The sequence below is a fragment of the Harpia harpyja genome, chromosome 4, assembly GCF_026419915.1.
Source record: "Harpia harpyja isolate bHarHar1 chromosome 4, bHarHar1 primary haplotype, whole genome shotgun sequence".
Lineage (NCBI taxonomy): Eukaryota > Metazoa > Chordata > Aves > Accipitriformes > Accipitridae > Harpia > Harpia harpyja.
Genome location: NC_068943.1, coordinates 49,887,115 through 49,911,117, shown reverse-complemented (window position 1 = coordinate 49,911,117; position 24,003 = coordinate 49,887,115). Strand labels below are relative to the sequence as shown.

The 24,003-nt window shown below is 35.4% G+C and overlaps 1 protein-coding gene across 19 annotated transcripts in view; it reads left to right on the top strand.

Annotated features, from left to right (window-relative positions):
- Window positions 1-24,003, top strand: part of CCDC88A (coiled-coil domain containing 88A) — an 85,966-nt gene that overhangs the window by 38,968 nt on the left and 22,995 nt on the right. For 15 of the 19 annotated variants that reach the window (XM_052783975.1, XM_052783973.1, XM_052783972.1 and 12 more), the window contains 15 exons: window positions 1,658-1,804; window positions 2,842-2,986; window positions 3,775-3,959; window positions 6,148-6,285; window positions 8,553-9,623; window positions 10,189-10,316; window positions 14,289-14,430; window positions 15,046-15,222; window positions 15,749-15,910; window positions 18,751-19,028; window positions 19,232-19,375; window positions 20,393-20,579; window positions 20,955-21,100; window positions 21,728-21,820; window positions 22,010-22,224. In XM_052783975.1, coding sequence (XP_052639935.1) covers window positions 1,658-1,804; window positions 2,842-2,986; window positions 3,775-3,959; window positions 6,148-6,285; window positions 8,553-9,623; window positions 10,189-10,316; window positions 14,289-14,430; window positions 15,046-15,222; window positions 15,749-15,910; window positions 18,751-19,028; window positions 19,232-19,375; window positions 20,393-20,579; window positions 20,955-21,100; window positions 21,728-21,820; window positions 22,010-22,224 — 3,358 coding nt within the window. The remainder of the gene's footprint in view (window positions 1-1,657; window positions 1,805-2,841; window positions 2,987-3,774; window positions 3,960-6,147; window positions 6,286-8,552; window positions 9,624-10,188; window positions 10,317-14,288; window positions 14,431-15,045; window positions 15,223-15,748; window positions 15,911-18,750; window positions 19,029-19,231; window positions 19,376-20,392; window positions 20,580-20,954; window positions 21,101-21,727; window positions 21,821-22,009; window positions 22,225-24,003) is intronic. The other 4 variants (XM_052783974.1, XM_052783964.1, XM_052783967.1 and 1 more) reach the window with 1 other exon arrangement.

The window sequence follows — 24,003 nt, the reverse complement described above, 5'->3', positions numbered from 1 at the left end:
ATGCCACTTAAAAACAAAGGCTGGTAACTACTTTCCAACTCTGGATCTTTTCTCAGTGTTTGACATACTTTAAACAAGATATTTCTGTTCAACTTGAGCTCAGTGATAGAGGTCTAGTGCTGTGATTTATGCTATCAAAGTTGTTGGCTGTTACCTATGTATGGTGTAATAGGTTAGCATACATGGGTCTGTTGGAAAATCAGGTGCTGTGAGTGGTGAGCATTATCATCAGCCTGCCTGCGTATGAGAAAACCTTTGTATGTGAGCTATTCGCAAATCATCTTACATGAATGACTTCATAGACTGTGTATATCTGCTACTGTTGTAAGAGGGACTGAAAGCATATGGTTAAAAAAAATTGGTAAATTAGTGTACATGATTTGAAAACAGTGGAAATTTTATTTTCATAGAATGTTTAAATTAGTAAAAAACCTAAAATTTGTTTACATGTTTCATAGCTTGTAAACTATCTGATTTTTTAAGCATGCTTGAATAGAGACAGATGTTAATTAGTTGCCTTTGCTTCATAATAATAATAATATTTATAAGTTAATATTTGTGTAGGGAGGAGTATGAAGGATAAGTATTTATATGTTATATTCACTGATCTTTTTTCAGATTTTGCAGCTGACTGCATGCTGAAGTTTGAAAAGTTTTGTCTTTATATCATGAGTAAAATTGCCAATTATATGTTTTTACATGTTATTATTTTCATCAGATGCCATTAAAAAAAAATAATCCTCTATGTACATAAATTAAAGCTGTTTAGGACCTTTGAATATGGCTGGTGGTATTTTAAGAATACAGTTGCATTTTTGCATTTTCAGCATCATGTCCTGACTTTGGGCTTAAGTAAGTTTGCCCAATGGCCTGTAAACCTGATTATGGTCTGTAGAAACTGATTGCTTTAAGTTTTGTTCTCCGTTTCCTGCAACACAAACATTAGGAAGTTCAATCTGATAGTAAGATAAATTATGGACTTGAAAGGAGCATCTACATCTGTCTCCAGTCTTTGACAGTGGCGAAGAGTAGTTGCTTAGAGGAGAGCAAAAGAACAGGGCAAGCACTTGGTGATACTTTCCCATTGTGCTCTCCCAGCCTCCAGCAGTCTCTGCTCCGGAAAATCATACTCAGAGGTGGTACTTTTGAGCTTTTTGGCTCTCTCTTGCATGAATTAGATAACTTCTCAACACATGTAAGCCTTTTCATCTGCACAACTGTGTAGCAATAAGCTCCACAACTCAATTACATGATGTGTGAAGTATTTTTGTTTGGTTTGAGCCTGACACCTGTAATTTTTATTTGATGTCAGCCTTTTGCTTAGCTGTAGTCCATATACATGCAGTACATCTTTCCAGGTCACATCTCAAATCACATGGTTTGATTGTGATTATGAACGCCTAATTTATTCTTAATGGTTTAGGGACTATTTAATTTCTCTTAAGTTATGTAAAATTTTCTTTTCATAAAAATCTTGGTAAGTTGCAGCTATGTAAAATTGCTGTAAAATTGTTTTTTATAGAAGTCAGTTACAGCTTCCAAATGAATATTTTAGCATTAGAGCAACGTTTCTAAGACTAGATATGATCTGTATCAAAGTTTGTATTAATAAGGAAATACCTTTCTTTGTGAGATTTTTGTTGCTTAATTCTTGCAGGAGTTAAAGGAAGACAATCAAGTGTTGCTAGAAACAAAGACAATGTTGGAAGATCAATTAGAGGGGACCAGAGCCCGTTCTGATAAATTACATGAGTTAGAAAAAGAGAATCTACAATTAAAAGCTAAATTACATGATATGGAGATGGTAAGTGTAAATGGAAGATGATAGAGACAACTGATACGTATTGAATTTCATTTCCATTTTTAATAAAAGAACAACTTCCAGTGAAAATGTTGTGTTAGAGGAGAAAGGTATGTCTTGATTTATGAACACTTTTCAGATACGGTTTCCTGCAGTAGCTTTGGTTCTGCCTTGGGAGGGAAAAATTGCAAAGGCGGTACTCTTTTTAAAGGTAATACAGTGTTTGACTGGATAGCTAAAATATGATGATAAGAACTAGAGACTCATTAGTAAGAATGATAGGATCAATTTTTTTTTTTTATATGAAGATAGTCTGTTGTCACTTAAATACTTAGATAAAAGATGTTATTCATCTTTCAAATTCTGGCAATATAGTGACATATTTTTCAGATTATTCCCAAAATAATTTCTGGTTTTAATCAGTTCTTCTCCAAAAAGTAAATATTCTAAAATATAAAGTAATAATTTGCCTGGGTGATTTGTGTTGTTTTAGTTTTCCTTAAGGTGTGACAGATTATTACCTTCTGTTTACCTTCATTTTCTGCAAAATATTGAGAGTTGCAGCTGCAACTTAACTCCTGTTAAAGTAGCATGTGTGGGGAGAGGGGTTTATAAAGAGCCAGGTGAGACCATCATGGACCTAGTCCTGTTGTAGCTTTTTGTGTCAAAGTAGTCTTATGATAGTTTAGAGAAGATGAAATTTTGCTTCTCTGTCCGTTTGTTTTTCATGTGTGCTACCAAGCTGTGCTTATCATGTGTACTTTCTTTCCTGATGTTCCGAGAATTGAACTTTGAAAAAGAGTAAGTAGTCATTGCCATAGGTTATGCTAAGAGGTTCTTCTCTACATATTTTTCTTTACTGATTGTTACGTCTCTCTTCTATGTTCTCCATAATTTTGTCCATTCCTTGCTGTCTCACTGTGTATTAGCAAATCAGAAAATGTACTTTGCATTTCTCTGTGGCATACTAGATACTAAAATACTTTGTGCATGTTGAGACTTTTTTTTTTTTTAAAGTTACATGTGAAATAATTTTTAAGGAGCGTGATATGGACAGAAAGAAGATTGAGGAACTCATGGAGGAAAATATGACTCTAGAAATGGCTCAGAAACAAAGTATGGATGAATCATTGCATCTTGGCTGGGAACTTGAACAGATGAATAGGACTACTGAACTTTCTGAAGGTAAACATAGTAATACTTGCAAACTGATAAAATAGAAAATTTGAAAGCTCAGAGACTGGACAGCATTTACAAAACTACAGGTCCTTATTTCTAAAGTACAGAGCTTTTGTCCACTGGAGAGATATGACAGTTTGGGGTTGGTTTGGTTTTTTTTTTTTTGCTTGCTTTTATTGTGGTTGGTTTGGTTTTGGTTTTGTTGTTGGTTTTTGTTTTTTTGTTTTTTTTTTTTAACTCAATTCCGTGTATCCTTGGAGACAGAGCTTACATGAAAAGTCTCTGTTCTTGTAATTCTTGTTAAACAGAGGTGTAAAACCCATAAATACCTTGGAGTTAAATTGTGTTGCCATTCAAACTTCTATAATCTGTAGCACAGATCAAAAGTCTTCTTGCTTTACTGTTCTCAAAGTTAAGAAAGATTTGCTAAGGCTTCTCAGGGTAATTGTTTACAGCCGTAACTGGCAAAAATTTTGATTATTCCAATATAGCATTCTTGGTCATACACTGGATCCCGTACAATGGATTTGTGGAGATTGAGATATGCATCCTCAGCTGCAGGAAACAAATCTCTTCTGTGATTAGGAACTGTAGGATGGGTAGGACATTTCCTTTTATGCATCTGCAGTGTTATCTGGGTAAGGAGGATGGTCATTAATCCTAACCAGCTCTATTCACCAAGAAGGCATTGGAGGGCCCGTCAAAGGCTTTTAAATCCCCTAAGTTGTAAAAATGCAAAATGCAAGAACTCCAGGTAATAAGTAATTTTTTTAATGGTGTTTTTTCTCTTACAGTGCCACAGAAATCACTTGGTCATGAGGTAAATGAACTGACATCAAGCAGATTACTGAAGTTGGAAATGGAAAACCAAAGTTTACTGAAGACAGTGGAAGAACTACAAAGTGCAGTGGGTTCTGCAGAAGGCAGTACTTCAAGAATTCTGAAAACAGAAAAAGAAAACCAAAGACTTAGCAAAAAGGTAATCATCAGTGTATGTTTGAATTGTGTATGAGTTGCCTAATGATGCTTGTCATTTTCTTTCTAAAGGGTAATTTTATGAATGGCCTTTATTTTGGGTAAAGTATTACTAGGGTCTAAATGATGTTATGGTGTTTGTTTATGGTAAAAAAGAAAACCTCAGAGAGGTTTTTCTCTTCTCTAATCATGCTTTTTTATTAATGGTGTAAGAACAGGACCATTTTATTCAGAAAGGTCTTACACCAGCAAGGGGAAAAAATCAATATGTTAATATTGGGGATATAATAAGTAATGGAAGTATTTATGAAACTTGAGGCCATTATTTTAATTTTTGTAATTATTAAGCAGGGGAAGGTATGTGTACATAGACGTATTAGCCAGTCTTCACCTAAGCAGAAAACTTGGTCATGTGTCCTCATTCATGAGAGAAGGTGGGCCAAGGAATTGATGAGCAAGTGAATGGGAGGAGTTTGTCAGATTTATCTGTGCTGATCTACACTATTTTGCTCTCCAAATTATGCATATCGAGTAATTTAGTCAGTGTTATTTATAGAGAATAAAAACTGGAAAAAAACAGGAGCTAATTACAGTGGAGTAAAATGTCTAAAGTTTCTGAAATAGCTTTTACTTCAGCAGATATTTCAGATGTTAGACTATTCTTAGAGAAGAGTGGGTAAGAGATAATTAAAAAAAAAAAAAAAAGAAAGAAATCCCTACTGTCTTCCATACTTCCATGCTTTTTCTGATTTCTTAATGATACAGTATTTTTTGCAGTAGCCTGTGTGCTGCTTTGAGTTTCTGTACAGTACCAGAAGGACAGCTAGGAGGGTACAAAAGAAAGGAATAGGTATAAGAAGCAAGCAATAGTAGGTACTTGTGGTTGTCTGATACTGTTCTTATTACTTTGGATGTCTGGCGACATGTTCTTTTTCTCACTGCCCCTAAAAACAATGTTCTGAACAGTGATCACTTCAGCAAAAAGCATGAAGTTGAACAAAATGTCTGTTACGAATCCTGTATACAGTGTCTACTTCTATCTGGACATGCTTTCTCTTAAAACAAACTGCTAATATAGAATCTTACAAATACGAGATACAGTGACCACAGGAGCTCCACTCCCAGTGCCTAGATGGCAGTTGGGCAGGCGATGGGTAAATTTGGTTCCCAGACAGAGTCTGACTGCATCCCTGCTGGAGTGATTGAGCCAGTTACTTCTCCTTTGCAAAAACCAATGAAAGGGCCAATAACCCTGTAAAACATGCATTGGTCTGCTAGGCAAGGGACCAGGAAAATCTGAATTTGAGAGGAAGAGGGAAGCAAAAGACTGGTCAAGCATTAGTATTCTCATCATAAGAGAAGGATTTAATTCAGGTTCTGGCCTAACCGATGCCATGGTTTTTGCATATTTCAGATCAACAAATTGCTTCACGAAGGAACAAATTCCACTCAACTACCTTTTTGTGATTTTATTTCTCAGTATTACTAGCAGAAATTTAATGTATAATTCAGATAACTCGTTTCTAAAAGTATTCTCCCTGCCTGGGGTCCGAGTTATGTCTAGACTCCTCTAGGATCAGGTAATGTGGACCAGGGACTTGACCTAGAATATAAACCTTTCAGCAGATGCTGAGCAGAGATGTTGCTTCTAAGTAACTAATTATAACTTACATGTGACAGAAAAAATCACACTTGATTATTTTCACTTGTAAACAGTTTTGCTGTCTGGTGACATTGCGAGTTGGAACCATGTGACAAAATAAACCTGTCTATTTAATTCCCAAGGAATCATCATAAGTATCTCTTGAAATAGTTAAGTAAGATCAAACAACATTAAACCCTTACAAGTTAAAAGGGACTTGGAGGAGCAGTATAAATCTCACTAAAATGGAATTTTAAGAGGGAAAAAAAGGTGCTTGAGGAAATATCCAGAGCCTAATAAAACCTGACCTTTTTTTTTTTTCATGCAAAAGTACTCTATAGATACAATCTTCTGAGCCAGGGAGAAAATTCTGGCAGAAGTAAATTTATTCCTGGAAGAGATGAATTGTTTCAGATAAAGAATAGAAAATTCCATTTTATTCTTTCCTTTAACCTTTATTTATTTCTCTAAGGGTACCTTCAACCCAGCTAAGAGTAATACTATTGTCATTTTTAAGTACATTTTTAAAAATTTGTTTCTTTTTCCCTAGCTTGAAGAGCTAGAGAATGAAATTAGCCAAGAGAAACAAAGTCTTCAGAACAGTCAAAATTTGAGTAAAGATTTGATGAAAGAAAAAGCACAGCTTGAAAAGACACTTGAAGCACTTCGAGAAAACTCAGAGCGACAAGTGAGTAGTAGAATCAAAAGTCTTAATACTGCATTGTACTGTACTGTTCTCCTTTTGTACTTTTTTACAGGCATAAAGGGATTGTAAATGTAGCAGATTTGCCAGAAGTACATATCTGCAGCAAAATAGCTTGTCTAAGACCTGCAGCCAGTGAGAGACATGACTCATTTTTAGCTGAGGCTTTACTGTTAGTTTTAGAACTTCTTAGTGTTTTGTAATGCTTCTGTGGCTTTCGTGGGCTGTGCATTTGCTATAGTTGCTGAGAGGGTGTAGCTCAGCCAAAACAGAAAATTGGGAACTTTGGAGGTAAGCCAGACACCTCTCAATGGAGGAAAACAGGTTCCAGACAGCTGGTCAGTGTTTGAAGTAATGTCGGAGTATTAATGAGAATTACAGCAGCCTGCCCCTCAAAGGGACCTGACAGAGACCAGTGTAGCGGAGCTGGTCTGCTGCTCCGCTGCTGACTCTGTTCCTCCTGTGTTGCTTGCAGTCTTGTTTGTCTGGGATAGGAACCATCATATCCAGCTTCATAATACTCCCCTATACTAGAATGTTTTCTAGCTCTGGCTTGTAGGTGGATAGCAGAATTTATTTTTGGTTGCCAGAAACTGGCATCTGGGTCTTTGTAAAAGATTTGAGCTGTATTTGGGAGGGGACTGAATGTCACTGATGCATCTTTATCTAAGGGGTGCTGACACCTTCTAAAGGTCTTTGCAGAGTAATTCAGAGGACCTGTGGAAGGCAGCCACTAGGAAACAAGAGTTATGAAAACTGCTGGAAATACCATCTTTAGTAATAAAGTCCTTCAGAATTAGAGCTGGAGTTGCCTTTCATAAATTCCACTGATACTTCTTGATGAGATGGACATTTTTTAGTTTAAATTTAGAAGTACAGTGTTTTGGAATACAGAATACTGTATTTCAAAAATCCTGACAATTTTTAAAGGCCCAATGTAATCAGTAAATGAAACTCCAGACTTGGAAAAGAAAGAAAGAAAAAAAAAAAAGCTTGGCATTGAAGCTTTACTTTCATTTAAAGAGAACAATGGGAATAATTTTAAAGAAAATATGCCAGCTTGTCTTGTTTAGAAGTGTTCATTGTTACAGTAATTGATTTATACGTTGTATTAGAAGTGTACTCTAAAAGGGGTAAAACTTTCTGGAATAAGTCATAAGTCCCAATTTGACCATCAAGGGATACATGTGTTGTTTTAAACGTGTTGGAGTAAGACTGGCATTTCAGTGGGACTATTTCTGCTTAAAAATAATATACTTAGGAGCTGTGATGGGTTAGCAGTATCTTTCAGGTCTTTTACAAATCCTGTGCTTAAACTTATTGGAGGGGACTGTACAAGGTTCATTTGATTTCATAAAAAATTATGGAGGCATTGATCATGATTTTTTGTTAAGTTTGGATTATAGAAGCAGAATTCATGGAAAGTAATTATGCATGTTTGGTGACATAACAGGTTATGTAAAGAAGTGTTACAAAGTTGTGGTTTTAGACACCTGTTAATTAGTTTCTTATTAATCGTTTCCAAACAGTTTGTCATTGCTGGGAACAGAGCCGTAGATCCTGTAATTAATAGTTACATTCAGACTTAAATATAAAAGAACAGTCTATAATTTTCTCAGTCTGTTTCTCATTGCAACTAGTACTTTTGCTTTTCTCCAAAACAGCTTATTGTTGAAACATCCCTTATGCTATGTTTATTAGTATATTCTTAAATATTGATCTAAACAGTTTCCTGCATTTTGCTGTCTGTTGTTGTCTTGTCTGTTGTCTGTTTTTTCCAAGTGAAAGACACTTTTGCAGCTCTCACACCTCCCTCCATCTCAAGTTTGGTTTAGAACTTGACTGCAGTTTTGTTCTTTGTGGACATATATCTCTGGAAATTACAGAGTTTAAGAAAAATAATCTAAATCTGGGTAAACTCAAATGAAAATGAAATTACTCTAAGAAGTAGATACAGCTTTGTTTTGACTTATGCTTTGTTAGTTTTATGTTATTTACTAATATCCAAGAGGAAGATATTTGAAGATTCACTTTGACTTACTCGTTGTTAAACTTCCACCTGAGTACATACATAATGTTTGTAATGCTTCAGATAAATGCCAGTACAGTAAGAGAATTTATTTTTTTAAACTTAAAATAAAAGGGAAATATAATGTAATCTTATTATCTTAGTAGCTTTCAGTTTATATATGGAAGTAATTACTTGTTGGCATATTGTTCACTAGAGTTTACAATTTTTCTACCCAAATTAGATTAAGCTATTAGAACAAGAAAATGAACATTTGAATCAAACTGTAGCTTCTCTAAGACAACGCTCACAAATCAGTGCTGAAGCGAGAATGAAAGAAATTGAAAAAGAAAATAAAATCCTTCATGAGTCTATTAAAGAGACCAGCAGTAAGTTAAATAAGATTGAATTTGAAAAAAGACAAGTCAGGAAAGAACTGGAACACTATAAAGAGAAAGGGGAGAGAGCAGAAGAACTTGAGAATGAGCTGCATCATCTGGAGAAGGAAAACGAATTATTACAGAAAAAAATTACTAACTTAAAAATCACTTGTGAGAAGATAGAGGCCTTAGAACAAGAAAACTCAGACCTGGAAATGGAAAACAGAAAACTGAAAAAAACTTTGGATAGCCTAAAAAATCTCACTTTTCAATTAGAATCCTTAGAAAAGGAAAATTCCCAACTTGATGAAGAAAATTTAGAATTAAGAAGAACAATTGAATCCTTGAAGTGTACAAGCATTAAAGTAGCGCAGTTACAATTAGAAAATAAGGAACTGGAGAGTGAAAAGGAGCAACTTAAAAAAAGCCTTGAACTCATGAAAGCCTCATTTAAGAAAACTGAACGCTTGGAAGTCAGCTACCAAGGCCTAGACACAGAAAACCAAAGGCTACAGAAAGCCCTTGAAAACAGCAATAAGAAGATTCAGCAATTAGAAAGTGAATTACAAGACTTAGAGTCTGAAAATCAGACTCTGCAAAAGAACTTAGAAGAGTTAAAAATCTCTAGTAAGCGCCTAGAGCAATTGGAAAAGGAGAATAAGTTGTTAGAGCAAGAGACTTCTCAACTGGAAAAAGATAAGAAACAGCTAGAAAAAGAAAACAAAAGGCTTCGACAACAAGCAGAAATTAAAGAAAGCACTTTAGAAGAAAACAATGTAAAAATTAGTAATCTGGAAAAGGAAAATAAATCTTTATTTAAAGAAATAGTTGTATATAAAGAGTCATGTGTACGCCTGAAAGAACTAGAAAAAGAAAATAAAGAACTTGTGAAAAGAGCTACCATTGATAAGAAAACCCTTGTCACTTTACGAGAGGTAAACAGAAATTAGTTACCATTCCTGTCATAATCTGTTTGTAATGTAGAGAAATTATATCTGTAATTTTTTAAAAAAAGTTTGTATTTTGTATTTTTTATGCTTTAATTTGTATACTATTAGCATCTTTTTAATGGTTACAGTAGGGAAGGCATTAGATAATCAAAATTTATATAATCAATAATCAAATGGAATAATATAATCATATTACACTTAATTCTGTAAGGTTGCTTACAGACTGTCAAGGAGCCTTTGTTAAATGAACGTTGTTCAGATTCTTGATGTATTTGTTCTGGCTGAAACATTTCCCCTTCACCGTGAAGTTCAAGACCAAATTTCAAAGGGAAGTTCTACAGAAAGGGACTAGACAACTACAGTGAAATCATATTATAGTTAAAAATGTAATATCTGATACAGCTGAAAGCTAACAATTGGAAGGAAAGGAGAGTTAACATTGAGTTATTCAAGTCATGTAGTGATAAAAGACTCTTGCCTTGGCAGTTCTAGAATTAAGGCTACATTATTTGATTTATGTGATAATACTGACTAATTTTTTCTGTGTAAGGACTTGGTGAATGAAAAATTGAAGACCCAACAAATGAACAACGATCTAGAAAAACTTGCCCATGAACTTGAAAAAATAGGCTTAAACAAGGAGCGTCTCTTGCATGATGAGCAGAGCAGTGATGACAGGTGAGAATGTCAGGGTCTACCTGGAACCGTGTAGAAATGAGGCTCTCTTTTATTCATTAAGATGAAATGGTTTACAGACTGTTTTTGTGCATACTCTTAGATTTTTAAGGCACACTGAGACCCAAACTAGAACTTGCTATTCTTTGAAATTAATAAGGTAGTTGATGCGCTTTTACACTTAGCTGTCTGTGAAAGTGGGTTACCACTTTTTGTTACTAAGAAATTTCTTCAAGTATGTCAGTGGATACAGGTAATGTATAATTAAAATGTTTTATGTTCTAGTTAGCAGAAACAGTAGCTGTAAAAGATAATAGGCCTAAAGTGTTTTTCTTTTTCCTTTTTGACTGCTTGACTGATAGAAATGTTTTTTACTCTTTTGTAACATAATGGTTACTTTAAACTGTCTCACTCTTTCCTTATAACTATTTCCTTCTAATTCTTCCTACCAAAAGAAAGCTGTTTGCATTCCCACTTACACAGGCTGGGAAGTATCCAATACTTGAGTGTCTCCAAAACTTCATACTGGCTCTATCAGTCTACCACACCTGCCATTATAAAGCAGCTGCTATCTTGACATCTGTTTCCTCTACTGTATGTTGTGTTGTGTCTTATCCTGCAGGGATTTAGGGAAAATTTGTGACAGGAGAAAAGCAGACTGGTATAGGCTTCTAGCCAGTCTTTATTTCACAATGCTATTCAGTTGTGCTCTTTAAATAAAAAAAAAAAAAAAAAGCTGCTGTCATGATCTGTTATTACTATTGATTGTCATGAACATGTAGATTGATTTTAGGCCCTCTACATTAAAAGAGAACAAAACAAAATTCCCCCCCCCCCCCCCCCTTCAGTTTCCCTTTCTTGCTGCCAGTGCTCTGTTACTGGGGTGGTGCCAGAATCCTGTAGGGGGAATCTGTTACCACCTCTTGTTTTCTGCTGGTGTCTTTCATCTACCTTTCTCAGCTCACAGATGAGGAGGTCTCATGTCAAGAAAAGTCCTCAGAACTTTGAGTAGTGTGATTTCTTCCAACTTAAGCATGACTGTGTACCAGATGGTGCATTGTATGTGTTTGGTTTGTCCTTAGGTGAATATACTATACAAAGAAGAACAAATCCTTGAGCTAAGTTGAAGCTTAACTGCTTAGATGAAGAAGTCCAGATTGAGCAACACTTTTCTAAATCACGTTGTAGATTCCAAGCGGTTGGAGTGAGCACTCCGACAAAGGGAGAAAATTTTGCTCTGTAAAGGTGCTTTTGCAAATAATACTACATGGAAAGATTTATGAGTCTACTTTACTTTTCAGACAATAGACAATGGCACTTGTCCTTTACAAGTGCTCATACTTCTAAAGATCACACGTTGTGGGTTCACTTCTCATAGGTTAGTTGGTTTATGACACTGTACGAATTACAACCTTGGGCCATACAATACTAGTGTTTCCTTTGCATTTTACAGAATGGTGTTATAATGGATCTATAAATTATAATTTGGAAGAAAATTTGGAGTTACGTGTCTCTGTGGAATGGGGAGGTTTTATCCAGCTTTCATTAAATTATAATCTAAATGAGCTTTCAACATACTTCTGGCACCTGTCATGACCTGTTTTATTTCTTCCTTTGCTTCTAGGTTACCTGTGTGTAGGAATTACACAAATAAATAATTTTCTTTTCATTCCCCTCACCTTCCCTTAGTGCTCTTCCAATGGGTATTCCTTTTTCAAGTAATCAGTGCATGTTTTTTGCTGTGTATATATTGTATATTAAGACCACAGCCCAGAGAGCAGGCTTAAGCATTGTATAGTGGTTGACCTGCACTTGGCACATGTCTACTGCTGGCTTTAGATCTCTTGTAATTTGGTGCTGCTTGGGTGCACTGTGATAAGAACAGCTCATGCTTAATTCTGTGCAGATTGCTTTGCAGCAGGAGATAACGCCTGTCTAGAAAGGTGTTCATGGCAAACTTGATTGTCCAGCACTGACCATGTGAAAGCACCACAAAAGCAGATGGAGTATTTGATGGTACAAGATATTTGGGTATCAGGCTGGGTATGATATGCCTGTTCAGGTTGATCTGTGGGGAGGTGTGCAGTAAGCTTTACAGCTTGAAGCTTACCCAGAACATTATCTAAAGTCTACCTATGAGCTCAGGCTTGTGACCAAATAATTTTAGATGTGAAGGAATTTGGGCTATGCTACTGTTTTGAGCTTCTTCTCAAACCAGAATGTAGACCTACCTTTAACAACTTCATGTAGAGCTGGATGATTGTGAATGGGGAATATTTGTTTTCAAAGTGGTTGGTTTGAAATTGTGCTCTGCCACTGTCCTACCTTTCTGTTATACTCAACTTTTTCATTCGTCCAAAAGGTACCTGGATTGCTTGCTTTATATTATTACCTAGCTGAGGCATTAGCAATTGTTTCATCTGGCCTGTAGTAAAGCTAGGTTTGTTATGGCCAAAATTACTTCTCAGTATATTTTTGGTCTGCCCCTCTCATTTTGATGATAGATATTAAAAGTGCACAATTTTTCTCTCCCTGGTGGGAGAGAGCTGGTTGTGGGGGTTTCTTGTTTAATGTTCTTGGTAGCACTTCAGAGTCTTTCTATCGGGGCCTAAGCTGACCAGATTTGATAAGTTAACATTGAAGTGTTTTCCATTTTCTCTTGCCTTTCAAATGGCTGTTGTCTCTAGACAAAAGATGTATGGATTTTGACCCTGAATCTGAAATACCCAGATCTCAATGATTCTAGAAAATTTGTACCATCTTTCATTATTAGGTGTTCAAAAGGACACTGGAGATTGGGTCTCTGCTATTAGTCTTTTTCCTTCTTTGTTTTCTATGTAATTGTATAACTTTTCAGTAACAGAAATTCTTACTTGCAGCTGAATATATGCTTCAGCTCAAGAAGATGAAATGCTATCTATTCTACTAGTCATACACTGCCTACTGTTTCTGAAGTCCCTGAGAATTACTTGTCATACATTAAAATCTAGGATTCTCATCCTACTACATGATGCTACTGGACAGCTTTCTACTTATTAATTCTCTTGCCATTGGTCTTCTGCTCCAGTTCCTGACTAGATCTAATGCTGTTGTTCATTCAGGAGTCTCTTGCAATCTATTCTGTTCACTAAACTGATAGATTCTTGAGCAGTCAAGATTTAAAAGGGGGATATTAGGAGTTTGTTTTATTTTATCCTACTGTGGGGAGAAGTGGGATGTTTTCCAGATTCTGAGCACATGTACAGTGACTGAACTGCTTAAAAGTGATTAATGAGTGTGTTTTTCAGTATTTTCTAAAAAGGAGATACTGTTCTAAACCAATAGACTCTAAATCTGACCACTTCTCTCCCAGATATGTGGTTTGGGTTTTTTAGGTGCCCTACAATATTGTAAATATGGTAAAAAATGGAAGCTTTACACATCAGGAGTGGTAACAGTCTTAAAATATCAGCAGCTGGGCTGAGTGAGCAGTTAGCACATTCATACATCAAATGAGTATGCACCTGCAAAGTACTGTGTTCCATCTCCTTCCCTACTGCCTCCTCTTTTCGAGCTGGCAGGAAATGGAAATTGATGAAAATCTTGCTCTCCAAATACTTCACATCCTAATTTAGTTCAGGTCCCTGCTGGATTCACTGGAGTGGAGCCAGAAGGAAGAGTGCTGTCATCACATACACGCTAATGATCCAAATAAAGCCAGCATGCTACTGGCATGGCTGAACATGGCATTTTGTATGGCTAATATGTTTTAAAAGTAGGAAGGGTTCAAAAACATTTCTGACTACCGTCCTCTGTTTGTTTTAGACATAGGACTTTATATTAATACTGAGGTGTCTTCATGCTTTTGAATAGAGTCAGCATTCAAGGATTTTTGAATGTAGCTATGAGGCTACTGTTTCAGAACATTTTAGAATTTAAATAACCTCAAATAATTTTTGAAATACAGACTTTTTTGTGTGTGATGTCATTGATCAGTAGGTACAAGCTTTTGGAGTCAAAATTAGAATCCACACTTAAGAAGTCTCTTGAAATAAAAGAAGAAAAAATTGCTGCTCTGGAGGCTCGTTTAGAAGAATCAACAAATTTAAACCAGCAACTCCGTCAGGAACTTAAAACAGTAAGGAGAACAACATTTTTTCTATAACATTAAATTACTCCTATACCAGCTATTGTTATTTCAACACTTGACCTTTTGTGTAAAACAGCAAAAGACAGGAATTGTTTGGGTAATGTAAAGCAGGACAAAGGTATGGCTGCTTTTTAAGACTGCAGTAATGCATGACCAGTGTTGAAAAGTTGTTGAGTTTGTTTGTCATTGAATATGTCAGGTGGATAAATAATCTGAAGTTGATTTGATTTGGGATGCCCAAAGTAGTCATTTTCAGTTACATTTTCTGATCTTGAACAGCCTGAGTGGACTGGTTAAAAAAGGAAATACAATCTCCTTGGTTGCAGGACTTTTGTAAAAAAGTTGGGGGATACAGTTGAAAGCACTGAAATAAAATAGAAAATAGAGGTCTCTTCCTGTTACACAGGTGTTTGTTAGGGTTGAGCTATCTATATCCATAAATAATTTATACATCTTCTCCCCAAATATACACAAAAAGCAAATTTACAAATACGGTAACATAGCGCTTTCTGTTCTCTGAAAAGTGGTATCGTCATGTAATAAACTAGAATGTAGAAAATGGAAAATTCTAAACCTAATGTAAGTTGTCCTAAATAATTTCAGGTGAAAAAGAACTATGAAGCTCTCAAGCAAAGACAAGAAGAGGAAAGGATGGTTCAGAATTCTCCTCCAAGAAGTGGAGAAGAAAATCAATCTGTCAATAAGTGGGAGAAAGAAAATCAAGAAACTACTAGAGAATTATTGAAAGTTAAAGATCGATTAATTGAAGTGGAAAGGAATGTAAGATGTGTTTTACATATTACTCTGATTTTAATTATTTGTTGTGAGCTTTTCCAGCAATATGAATGAGAGTGTTGTTAAGAAAGTATGCAATTTATCATGTAGTTTATGTACCAAGCAGAGTATGAATTAAATATAGTTTATGAAGCAGCTGGATTCTGCACTTGACCAGCATTTAAAAGGAAATGGGGAAACCTGAATTTGCCCTTTTGAATCCACAGATACCTCTTAAATCCCTCTTATGTAATCTTTATTTACGTGAGTCATGGAGATTTTTCTACTACTTCTCCATAGGTACAATATTAGTTACCCATTTTTTCAATCTTAACCTGTAGTGATAACATCACTGTGTGTTACTCTGTTACAGAAGTTGATTTACAGTTTTGTTCCACCCTGTAAATCTCTGCAAAGTCATGCTGCTTTGTTTGTTTTGGAGAAGCAAGGGGTTTTTTTCTTGAAGTTCAGTAAACAGCTGTGAACTCAGATTTTCTTTTTTTTTTTTTTTTTTTTTAATTAATGTTCAAAGAATGCTACACTGCAGGCAGAGAAGCAAGCACTGAAGACACAATTAAAGCAACTTGAGACACAGAACAGCAATCTGCAGGCTCAGATTCTTGCACTTCAGAGGCAGACTGTTTCTCTACAGGAACAAAATACAACTCTACAAACTCAAAATGCCAAGCTGCAGGTAGTATTTTCCTATTTTGCTTTCAGAAACAAAATTAATTCAAAGTTTTTTCAAATGAAAGCTTTAAAGCTAATGGCCATAACATATTCTAAGTCACTTTTCGCTTCTGGTACAGACATGGAAAAGAAAGGAATGTGCAAATAATCTGCAGTAAGAGCAGCCAAATAATTTTTTTGTTTGCTGATCAATAATAACATTTCTAGAAGTTGGTTTTAATCCTTCATGTTGGTGCAATTTAAACTCTTGACTTTATACTTAGGAGTAGAGTAGATTCTCTTATCCAGTCTTCTAAGATAGGGTTAGTTTTTTTTTTTTTTCTTTTTTACTTCTAAATTAGGTCAGGGAAATAGTGTGTCCAAAGAGACCCTAATAAATTTAGTATTTTGTCTATTATTATAAGTAGAGTTTAAAAAAAAAGTAAAAGCCATATGTAAGAGGAAAATCAAGATGTTAGTAAGTACAGAAGACTTGAAAAAAAAAACCTTTGAAAACTACAAGAATATGTGAAGATTGAATTCCGGTAATTCAGAGGCAAAAAAGGTAACCTGTGACCATGGAAATCATAAAAATGGTTGCACACAGAGTCTTGCAGTTCTTATGGCCAAAATTCAGATGTCGTTCTTCATGCTTTAAAAGGTTATTAAATACATCTCTCTTTTTTTCTCTGATAAATGAAATATACTTGTTAATGGATCTAATGCTTTTGGGAGCTCTAAGAATCAAAACTGAAGAGGGAGTACAAAGTCCAGAATTCAGAAATACTAAACAATGTCAGAAATGACGGAGGATGGAAGGAAATCAAAGAGTGAAGGAGTCTTTAAACGAGTAAACAAATCATGCATTTTGTGAATACCTCAAGTTATCATCCTGTCTCTTTCTGGAAAGCAGAAGACAGTTTTACCACAGATGCACTTTCTATCTACCACATTGAAATCTAATTAGTGCACAGTACTCCCCTTTGTGGCTGGCAAGCCTATGAACAAAACAGAACATTTGTGCACACGCTGTATCTCATCTAGTCATTAAAAATTAGTGGGTGTGGGCATGGAAATATACCATTTTAAACAGATGAGACTGTATTTCTGGGATTCAGAAGTCTGAGTGTTTTGTAATACCATTTGTCAAAAAAACAGGAATATCTATGTAGTTCCTTTTTTGCCTCATGAATTCAACAACAGCACAGGCCTTTCCTATCTGATAAACATGGAGAATGAATTAACCGTAGATATTTGAAATTATTGAGACAGTGAATTGGGAGGAGGAAGTGTTTTCTGCCTTTAAATTTTTTTTTTTTTTGCAGTGAACCTCACCAAGCAATGTAATTTTTGTTGCCGGGGTTGACTGAATGATGTTATACCCAACAGACTGAGAAAGGGAGGAGTTCTCCTTCCTTGAGAATTCAGCTATTTTGCTCATAGCTTCAGGCGAGTTGCAAGACAACTCTACATCAACTCTAAACCAAAATGAAAGGTGAAATATGTTCATGAAAATAAGACTGATTAGCTAAATCTGAAGTGCAAACTAAGCTGGTCTATATGGACTACGTCAACACTGTTCTTAGGCAAATGTAATTCTACTACAACTGTAGTTGAAATAGAAGAGAAAGGATGTCCTAAAGGATAACTGGGAATGCTGAACTAAATCAAACTCAGAATTCAGTCTGGGAAGTTTCACAGCATACACTTGCCATCAGACATTACTTCATTTCCAGAGAAAGGTTCAGCTTTCTCATCTGTAACAAAGAATGCTGCAGTCCCAACAGAAAGGGATTTGTTTCTTAGTAACAGCATGCACTGGAGTGATAGGTTTTGTTGGTTTTTTTTTTTTTAGTTTAATAGATACCCTGAGGGTATTAGAAGCCTCAGTATTTTTTGTTTTTCATCTCTTGAATAGGAAAGAGAAAGAAACTAGCCTAATACAGGTCAGACGACAAGCACATTAGGTATCATCAATTCTTTAAGATATCCAAGGACTAGATTAGGTTAATCTTTCCAGAGGCCCACAAAGTAAAGTTGTTGTTGTTCTCTTTTTAAAATCTGCCTAATGTTGAAGGCTTTAATGTATTTATAGACATTAATACTGTTTGACATAATTGTTGGAGAAATTGCACTCTTCTGCAAGAAGAGTACTTCCCACCAGATCTCACAACATGTACGTAAAGCGATCAACTGACATTACTGTTGCTGGAAGAGAACCTTGAATGGCAGTTCCTCAGTAAAACAGAATATGGGCAGTTCCTTCCAGGTGCTATTATTTTATTTCCCTTTCTCTCTGTTAAATAGATGCTACTGTTTGAAGTCTCATTGTAAAGGATATGTGGGTTCAGTAAGGATTTTATGGTGACAGTAGAGATTCTGTACAATAAAGATTTTAAAAAAATCAATAATCTATGCCAATATGGAAGTTCCTTTCATTTTAGTCATGTCACAGATTTGGCTTATGTGATATGAGGATCACTAGTGATCCATTTCTCCAAGATAACTTTGATGCTAGAGCTGTCAATGCCAAGAGGAAAATATGCCTCTCATCTAGATAGCACTTTTAACAGATATTTGAAGGTAAATAATTCGATTCCTCCCCCCCTCCCCTGTGTCATTTCAAGCATATGCTTAAGGGCTTTCTTGCAATACTGCTATAAAAATATTCTTGGAATATTCTGAATTGGAATTGTCTACTGGGATACAAGAAAAAAAGTATTCCCATTAAAGGTTGTCAGGTAATGGAACAACTAGAAGGTTGCTAAGATGCTACTCAAGAAGTCTTTCAGTAGGAGGAGACAGACGAGACAATCTAGACTATGAAATTAATTTGCAACTCTTGTCAAATGTTTATGACTGCAGGTTGAAAATTCCACCCTTAATTCTCAAAGCACATCTCTTATGAATCAGAATGCACAGCTGTTGATCCAGCAGTCTGCTTTAGAAAACGAAAACGAATGTGTGCTCAAGGAACGTGAGGATCTGAAATCATTGTATGATTCGCTTCTGAAAGATCATGAAAAGCTGGAACACCTGCATGAACGCCAAGCTTCTGAGTATGAATCTCTGATTGCTAAACATGGAAGTCTTAAATCTGCACACAAAAATCTGGAGGTGGAGCATAAGGACTTAGAAGATAGGTAAATACTAATATGCATGAGTAAAATTAGAGTCTGCAATTCCTGAGCAAAAAGCAAAAAACACTGTATAACTAGTATGAATAAAATTAGTATTATTTAAATATTTAACATTAAGATCTTAAAACTTTGAAAGATCACCTTTTAAAAAAATTTCCATATTTTCATTTTAAAAAAAGAAACTTAAATGTGATTTTTGTTTGCAGGTACAATCAGTTGCTGAAACAGAAAGTACAGCTGGAAGAATTGGAGAAAGTACTCAAGATAGAACAGGAGAAAATGCTGCAGCAAAATGAAAAACACAAAACTGTAGCAGCAGAGTATAAAAAACTTCGTGATGAAAATGAAAGGTAAAGCAGAAGCCTGATACGTGTATTAGTGGAGCTCTGAGCACTTGCCAGTACAGTCTAAACAAGTGTTGTATGCTCTCATATTTCTTAATATCTGATGCTGCAATTCATGACACTTATGATCCATACCTTAAAGCAGCTCCACTCTGTTGGTCTGTGGTGGTACAGTCATTTTAGAAAAACTCAACGGGGGGTGGGGGGAACCAACACAAAAAAGAATTATTATATCCTGAGGATACTGAATACCACATAGCATCTTGAGGAATGCCAGGCCAAGCACTGTGCAGTATGGTTGTGAGCTGTAGAGGCAGCAAGCCACTCTGCATGAGTTGCTTAAGGAGCAAGATAACTGAGGTTAATGCCAGCAGGAGTAGAAATGCAGTGGGTAGTGAAGCTCTGCTTGACCCCTGCAACTGAGGTGTAGATTGCTCTAAGTAGTTGGGTTTAATAGTAGTATTTACATAGCATGATACTTCCCCCTTCAAGAAGAGGCATTAAGATTTGTTCGTCTGGCAAAGAGGCTCACAATTAAATGCCTCCTACCTTTGGTGTTGTGTGAGGAGGATTAGTAGGAACTGGAGGTTTTTTATAGAAAGGGACATGGCAGGGCCCAGTAGGGACAAAGGGAGCCCAGGAATCAGTACATGCCACCTCCATGATTGCCAAAGTTTGGACTTACTTACTATTTTGTGTTGGCAAGAAATTCTAGCTGTTTTCTAAGATTCTTGTATTTTGAAAAGTGGCATCTTAAAACTAGTTGCAACATTCACATTTAGAAATCCTGCTTTATTTCTAAACATACAGAGAACCCAGAGTGTTTGGCTTAAAGGCAGAATGCATACCTAGGAAAATTAGACTGAGATGACTTACCTACATTATGTGATAGTAAGAAATTCTTATATGTATTCTGTGGAGTAGTATAGAGCCTTGAAAATTTCATGTTTCAGAGGGAATGTGGGTAATGAATACGTTTACTTCTATCTGCATGTATTCTTTTATGGTATCTTTTAATTCCAGGCTTACTCATACATACAGTCAGCTCTTGAGAGAGAATGAAGTTCTCCAAACTGATCATAAGAATTTGAAAACATTATTGAACAATTCCAAACTAGAACAAACACGATTAGAAGCTGAGTTTTCTAAACTCAAAGAACAGTACCAACAACTGGATATTACATCGACAAAACTAAATAATCAGTGTGAGGTATGTAAGAATTACGCTATTTTTTGTGACTGGTATCATTGTAATATTTATATAAGTGAATTTTTAGATTCATAAAATCATATGAAGTGCTTGAGAATTAGTCATTTGGTTTATAGATAATGAAGTGGGTCTGAAGACAAATTAATTTGCCTGTTGTACAGGCAATACAAAAATTGGCTCGTGTTAGGTAAACTGTTTTAAGTTATTTAAAGCATCAAAGAGGCTTTTATCAGTTGAGTCATGATTTAGTTAAGTTTTGTGTTTGATTTGACTATCAGAATCCTTTGTAGACCTAAATTGTCTTGCTAATCTCATTATCTGTGTGTAAAATATGCTCACATCTATATGCATGTACTGTTTCATATATTTTAACAGCTGCTTAGCCAGCTTAAAGGAAATCTGGAGGAGGAAAACAGACATCTACTAGATCAAATTCAGACATTAATGCTACAGAATAGAACATTACTTGAGCAGAATATGGAAAGCAAGGATCTCTTCCATGTAGAGCAAAGGCAGTACATGTGAGTTTTTAAAACAATGAAATTGCTGTGATTAGGCAGTTAGACTTATACCTATATTTTTTAAAAAAAGCTTCCGTTCTATATAGAAATTAACGTGTGCTATTTCTGAAATGTTTCTCTTTTTAAAATAAAAATTTAAATTATATATGAAAAGTAGATAAAGTATGAACATTATATTTTTAGTTCTAAAGGATCAGTGCAACTGTGTTCATTACTCATGATGCAAATGAGGAATGTAAATGTTACTTATTCCTCATTCTACTACAAGCAAAGTTCCTAGATTTGTTTGTAATCTGTAAACTTTTTTAGTGAATTTAAGAGAAGAGAAAATGTGCTTGTCTAAGTGATTCTGTTAGAGCCTATATGCACTTTATTATTACTAAAAAAGGGGGAAAATTCTGTTGTGTAATAAAGGCAAGTGGAAATTTTTTCAATTTTATAACATTAAACGTAAGACTGCTTGTTTGCTGTTTATCTTTCTCGATTTTTCAGTAAGAAACAAGTCTTATATAAGAATTCCATATGAAAAGTGACAACTTTCAGATAACAGATATCCAAAGGAACGTGCTACTCACACATTATACATACATTTTCGAAGCATACATTATCATTAATTTCTGTTTACAGTGACAAGCTAAATGAATTAAGGCGACAGAAGGAGAAATTGGAGGAGAAGATAATGGATCAGTATAAATTTTATGAACCATCTCCGCCAAGAAGGTACTGATGAACATGATATAAAAATAAACACAAATCTAAAACATGACATACCTATTCTGTTCTAGCTGAAAATCAAGATTTCATTAAATTTCAGGGGAGCAGAATCATGTCTGTGTTCTTGCATGCAAATTAGGAAAAGTCTGAAGGCATAAGTAATATATTATAAATGTACTGTATTATTGATAACAGAAGGGGCAACTGGATTACTCTGAAAATGAGGAAGTTGATAAAATCTAAGAAGGATGTTAATCGAGAACGTTTGAAGTCCGTGACCCTTACACCTACCCGTTCAGAATCCAGTGAAGGATTTCTTCAGCTGCCCCACCAGGACAGTCAGGATAGTTCCTCTGTGGGCTCGAACTCTCTTGAAGATGGCCAGACCTTGGGGACCAAAAAGAGTAGTAGTGAGTACTGCAAAACATTTTTTTCTTTTAACAATTCTTGGCTAAATGTTTTTTTTTATATGATTAATGATTAAAAATTAAGAGGTGCTGGAAAAGGATATGTGTTTTGGAGGATTTTTAAAGATAATTTTTTAAATCTTCAGGAACGAAGCCTGAATTAATTTATTAATGAGAGATTTATACTGACTTCTTGCAAACTCCTTTAGCGTTTGGGCAGGAGCTAACTTTTAGCATTCCTGTAGCTCTAAATCTAAATGTTAAAATACATTTACAGTGCTTGGGTAGGATAAAGCCCGCACTATTACTGGGTCAGGTGAGCAGAATTTTGGGTAGAATGTCAGATGCCACCACTAGTACCCTTTTTTGTTTCTCCCTCTTGTCACAGCATGAATCCTTCCCCTTGTCTTGGAAGTGTTTTCCAAGCTGTGGCAGTGCTAACATCCTTTAGTTGCTAAAAAGATCTGTCTGTCTGAAGTTGTTCCTCTAGCATCTCGCAAAATCAACAATGAAGAATTTTGATACTACTTGAATATGCAATAGGAAGAGTTAATGAAGAGATATAACCTGTTAAAAACATATGAATCGTTACTGATCCTAAAGATTAGAGTTAAGTGGCTGAGGGAGAGAATGAGGAGCGTTACAGAGGTGTGGATAGAATAAGAATATTCCAGACACAATTTGCTAACCTTGAAAGAGCCTGACGGCCATCATGTTAGGATGCCCACAGTATAAAAGGCCAGATTCTGTGCAACACATACATTTATTATCTATATTTTTTGTTATCCACTCTTGGCATGAATCATAAACTGCCCAATTTCTCACAGCTTGAGAGATAATACTACAGTCAAGTTATCAGGTTATAATGATTCTATTTCATAATTATGCACCAAAAGCATTTTGGCTGTGCATGTAAAAGCATCACAATACACGTGTATTAACATTCCCTTCAAATCTTTGCAATACTTTTTTAAAACTGATATCTTGGGTTTCAAAAGGCAGCAGACCAATATTCTGGGTTTTGTGCCAGCTATGAAGTTGCTGTATTAGAAATGATTAAAGCCATTGTGATGTATTTTTTTCCTTCTGTGCTTATTGCAGAAGCTTAGTCAAAGTTAAAAACATCCAAAAACACTATTTCAGGGAAACTTAAAATCAGATTTGTGAGTATTTTTTTAATAACTGAAGAAAATAATAAGTTTGAGGGTACATTTTATCACTTCTGTTGCTAACTTGTCAATTTGGAAAGCATAGCGTTTTTCAGTGTAAGGGTCTGTCAAGGTTCAAAACGGGTATTTTTGAATTTTAAACAAAGCAGCTCTTGGTTTTACGTATAAACTGTAAGTCTTGTGGAATTCAGGAGTGACTGAAGCTATAGTGGATGTATTTGCAAGTGTGTTAGTTTCAATCAAGAGTATGCACGCTTTGGTTCAGACCATCTGCATCTGTGTCAATGATTCCAAGTTCTTTTATGTGACAATTTTCTTTGCATGATACTTGGGACCTTGTAGTGTGAAGTTACCCTCCTGGTGGAGCCATGGTTGAAGTTACGGTGGCTGATCCTCAAAAGAGGTTTGAAGTTGTTCAGACCTCATTAATTTTCTACTCCATGGACCTTGTTCATGTTCCCCTTAATCCCAGTGTATTTATCCACAAACTGGGAGGACTAATCTAATTCTGGATCCTAACCTTCCTCCATTACACATGTTGCCCTGAAAACCATGGGTTTTGATAGAATTTGGATGAATTATATGCCAATTCAATGCTGGCAATCTTACTGAG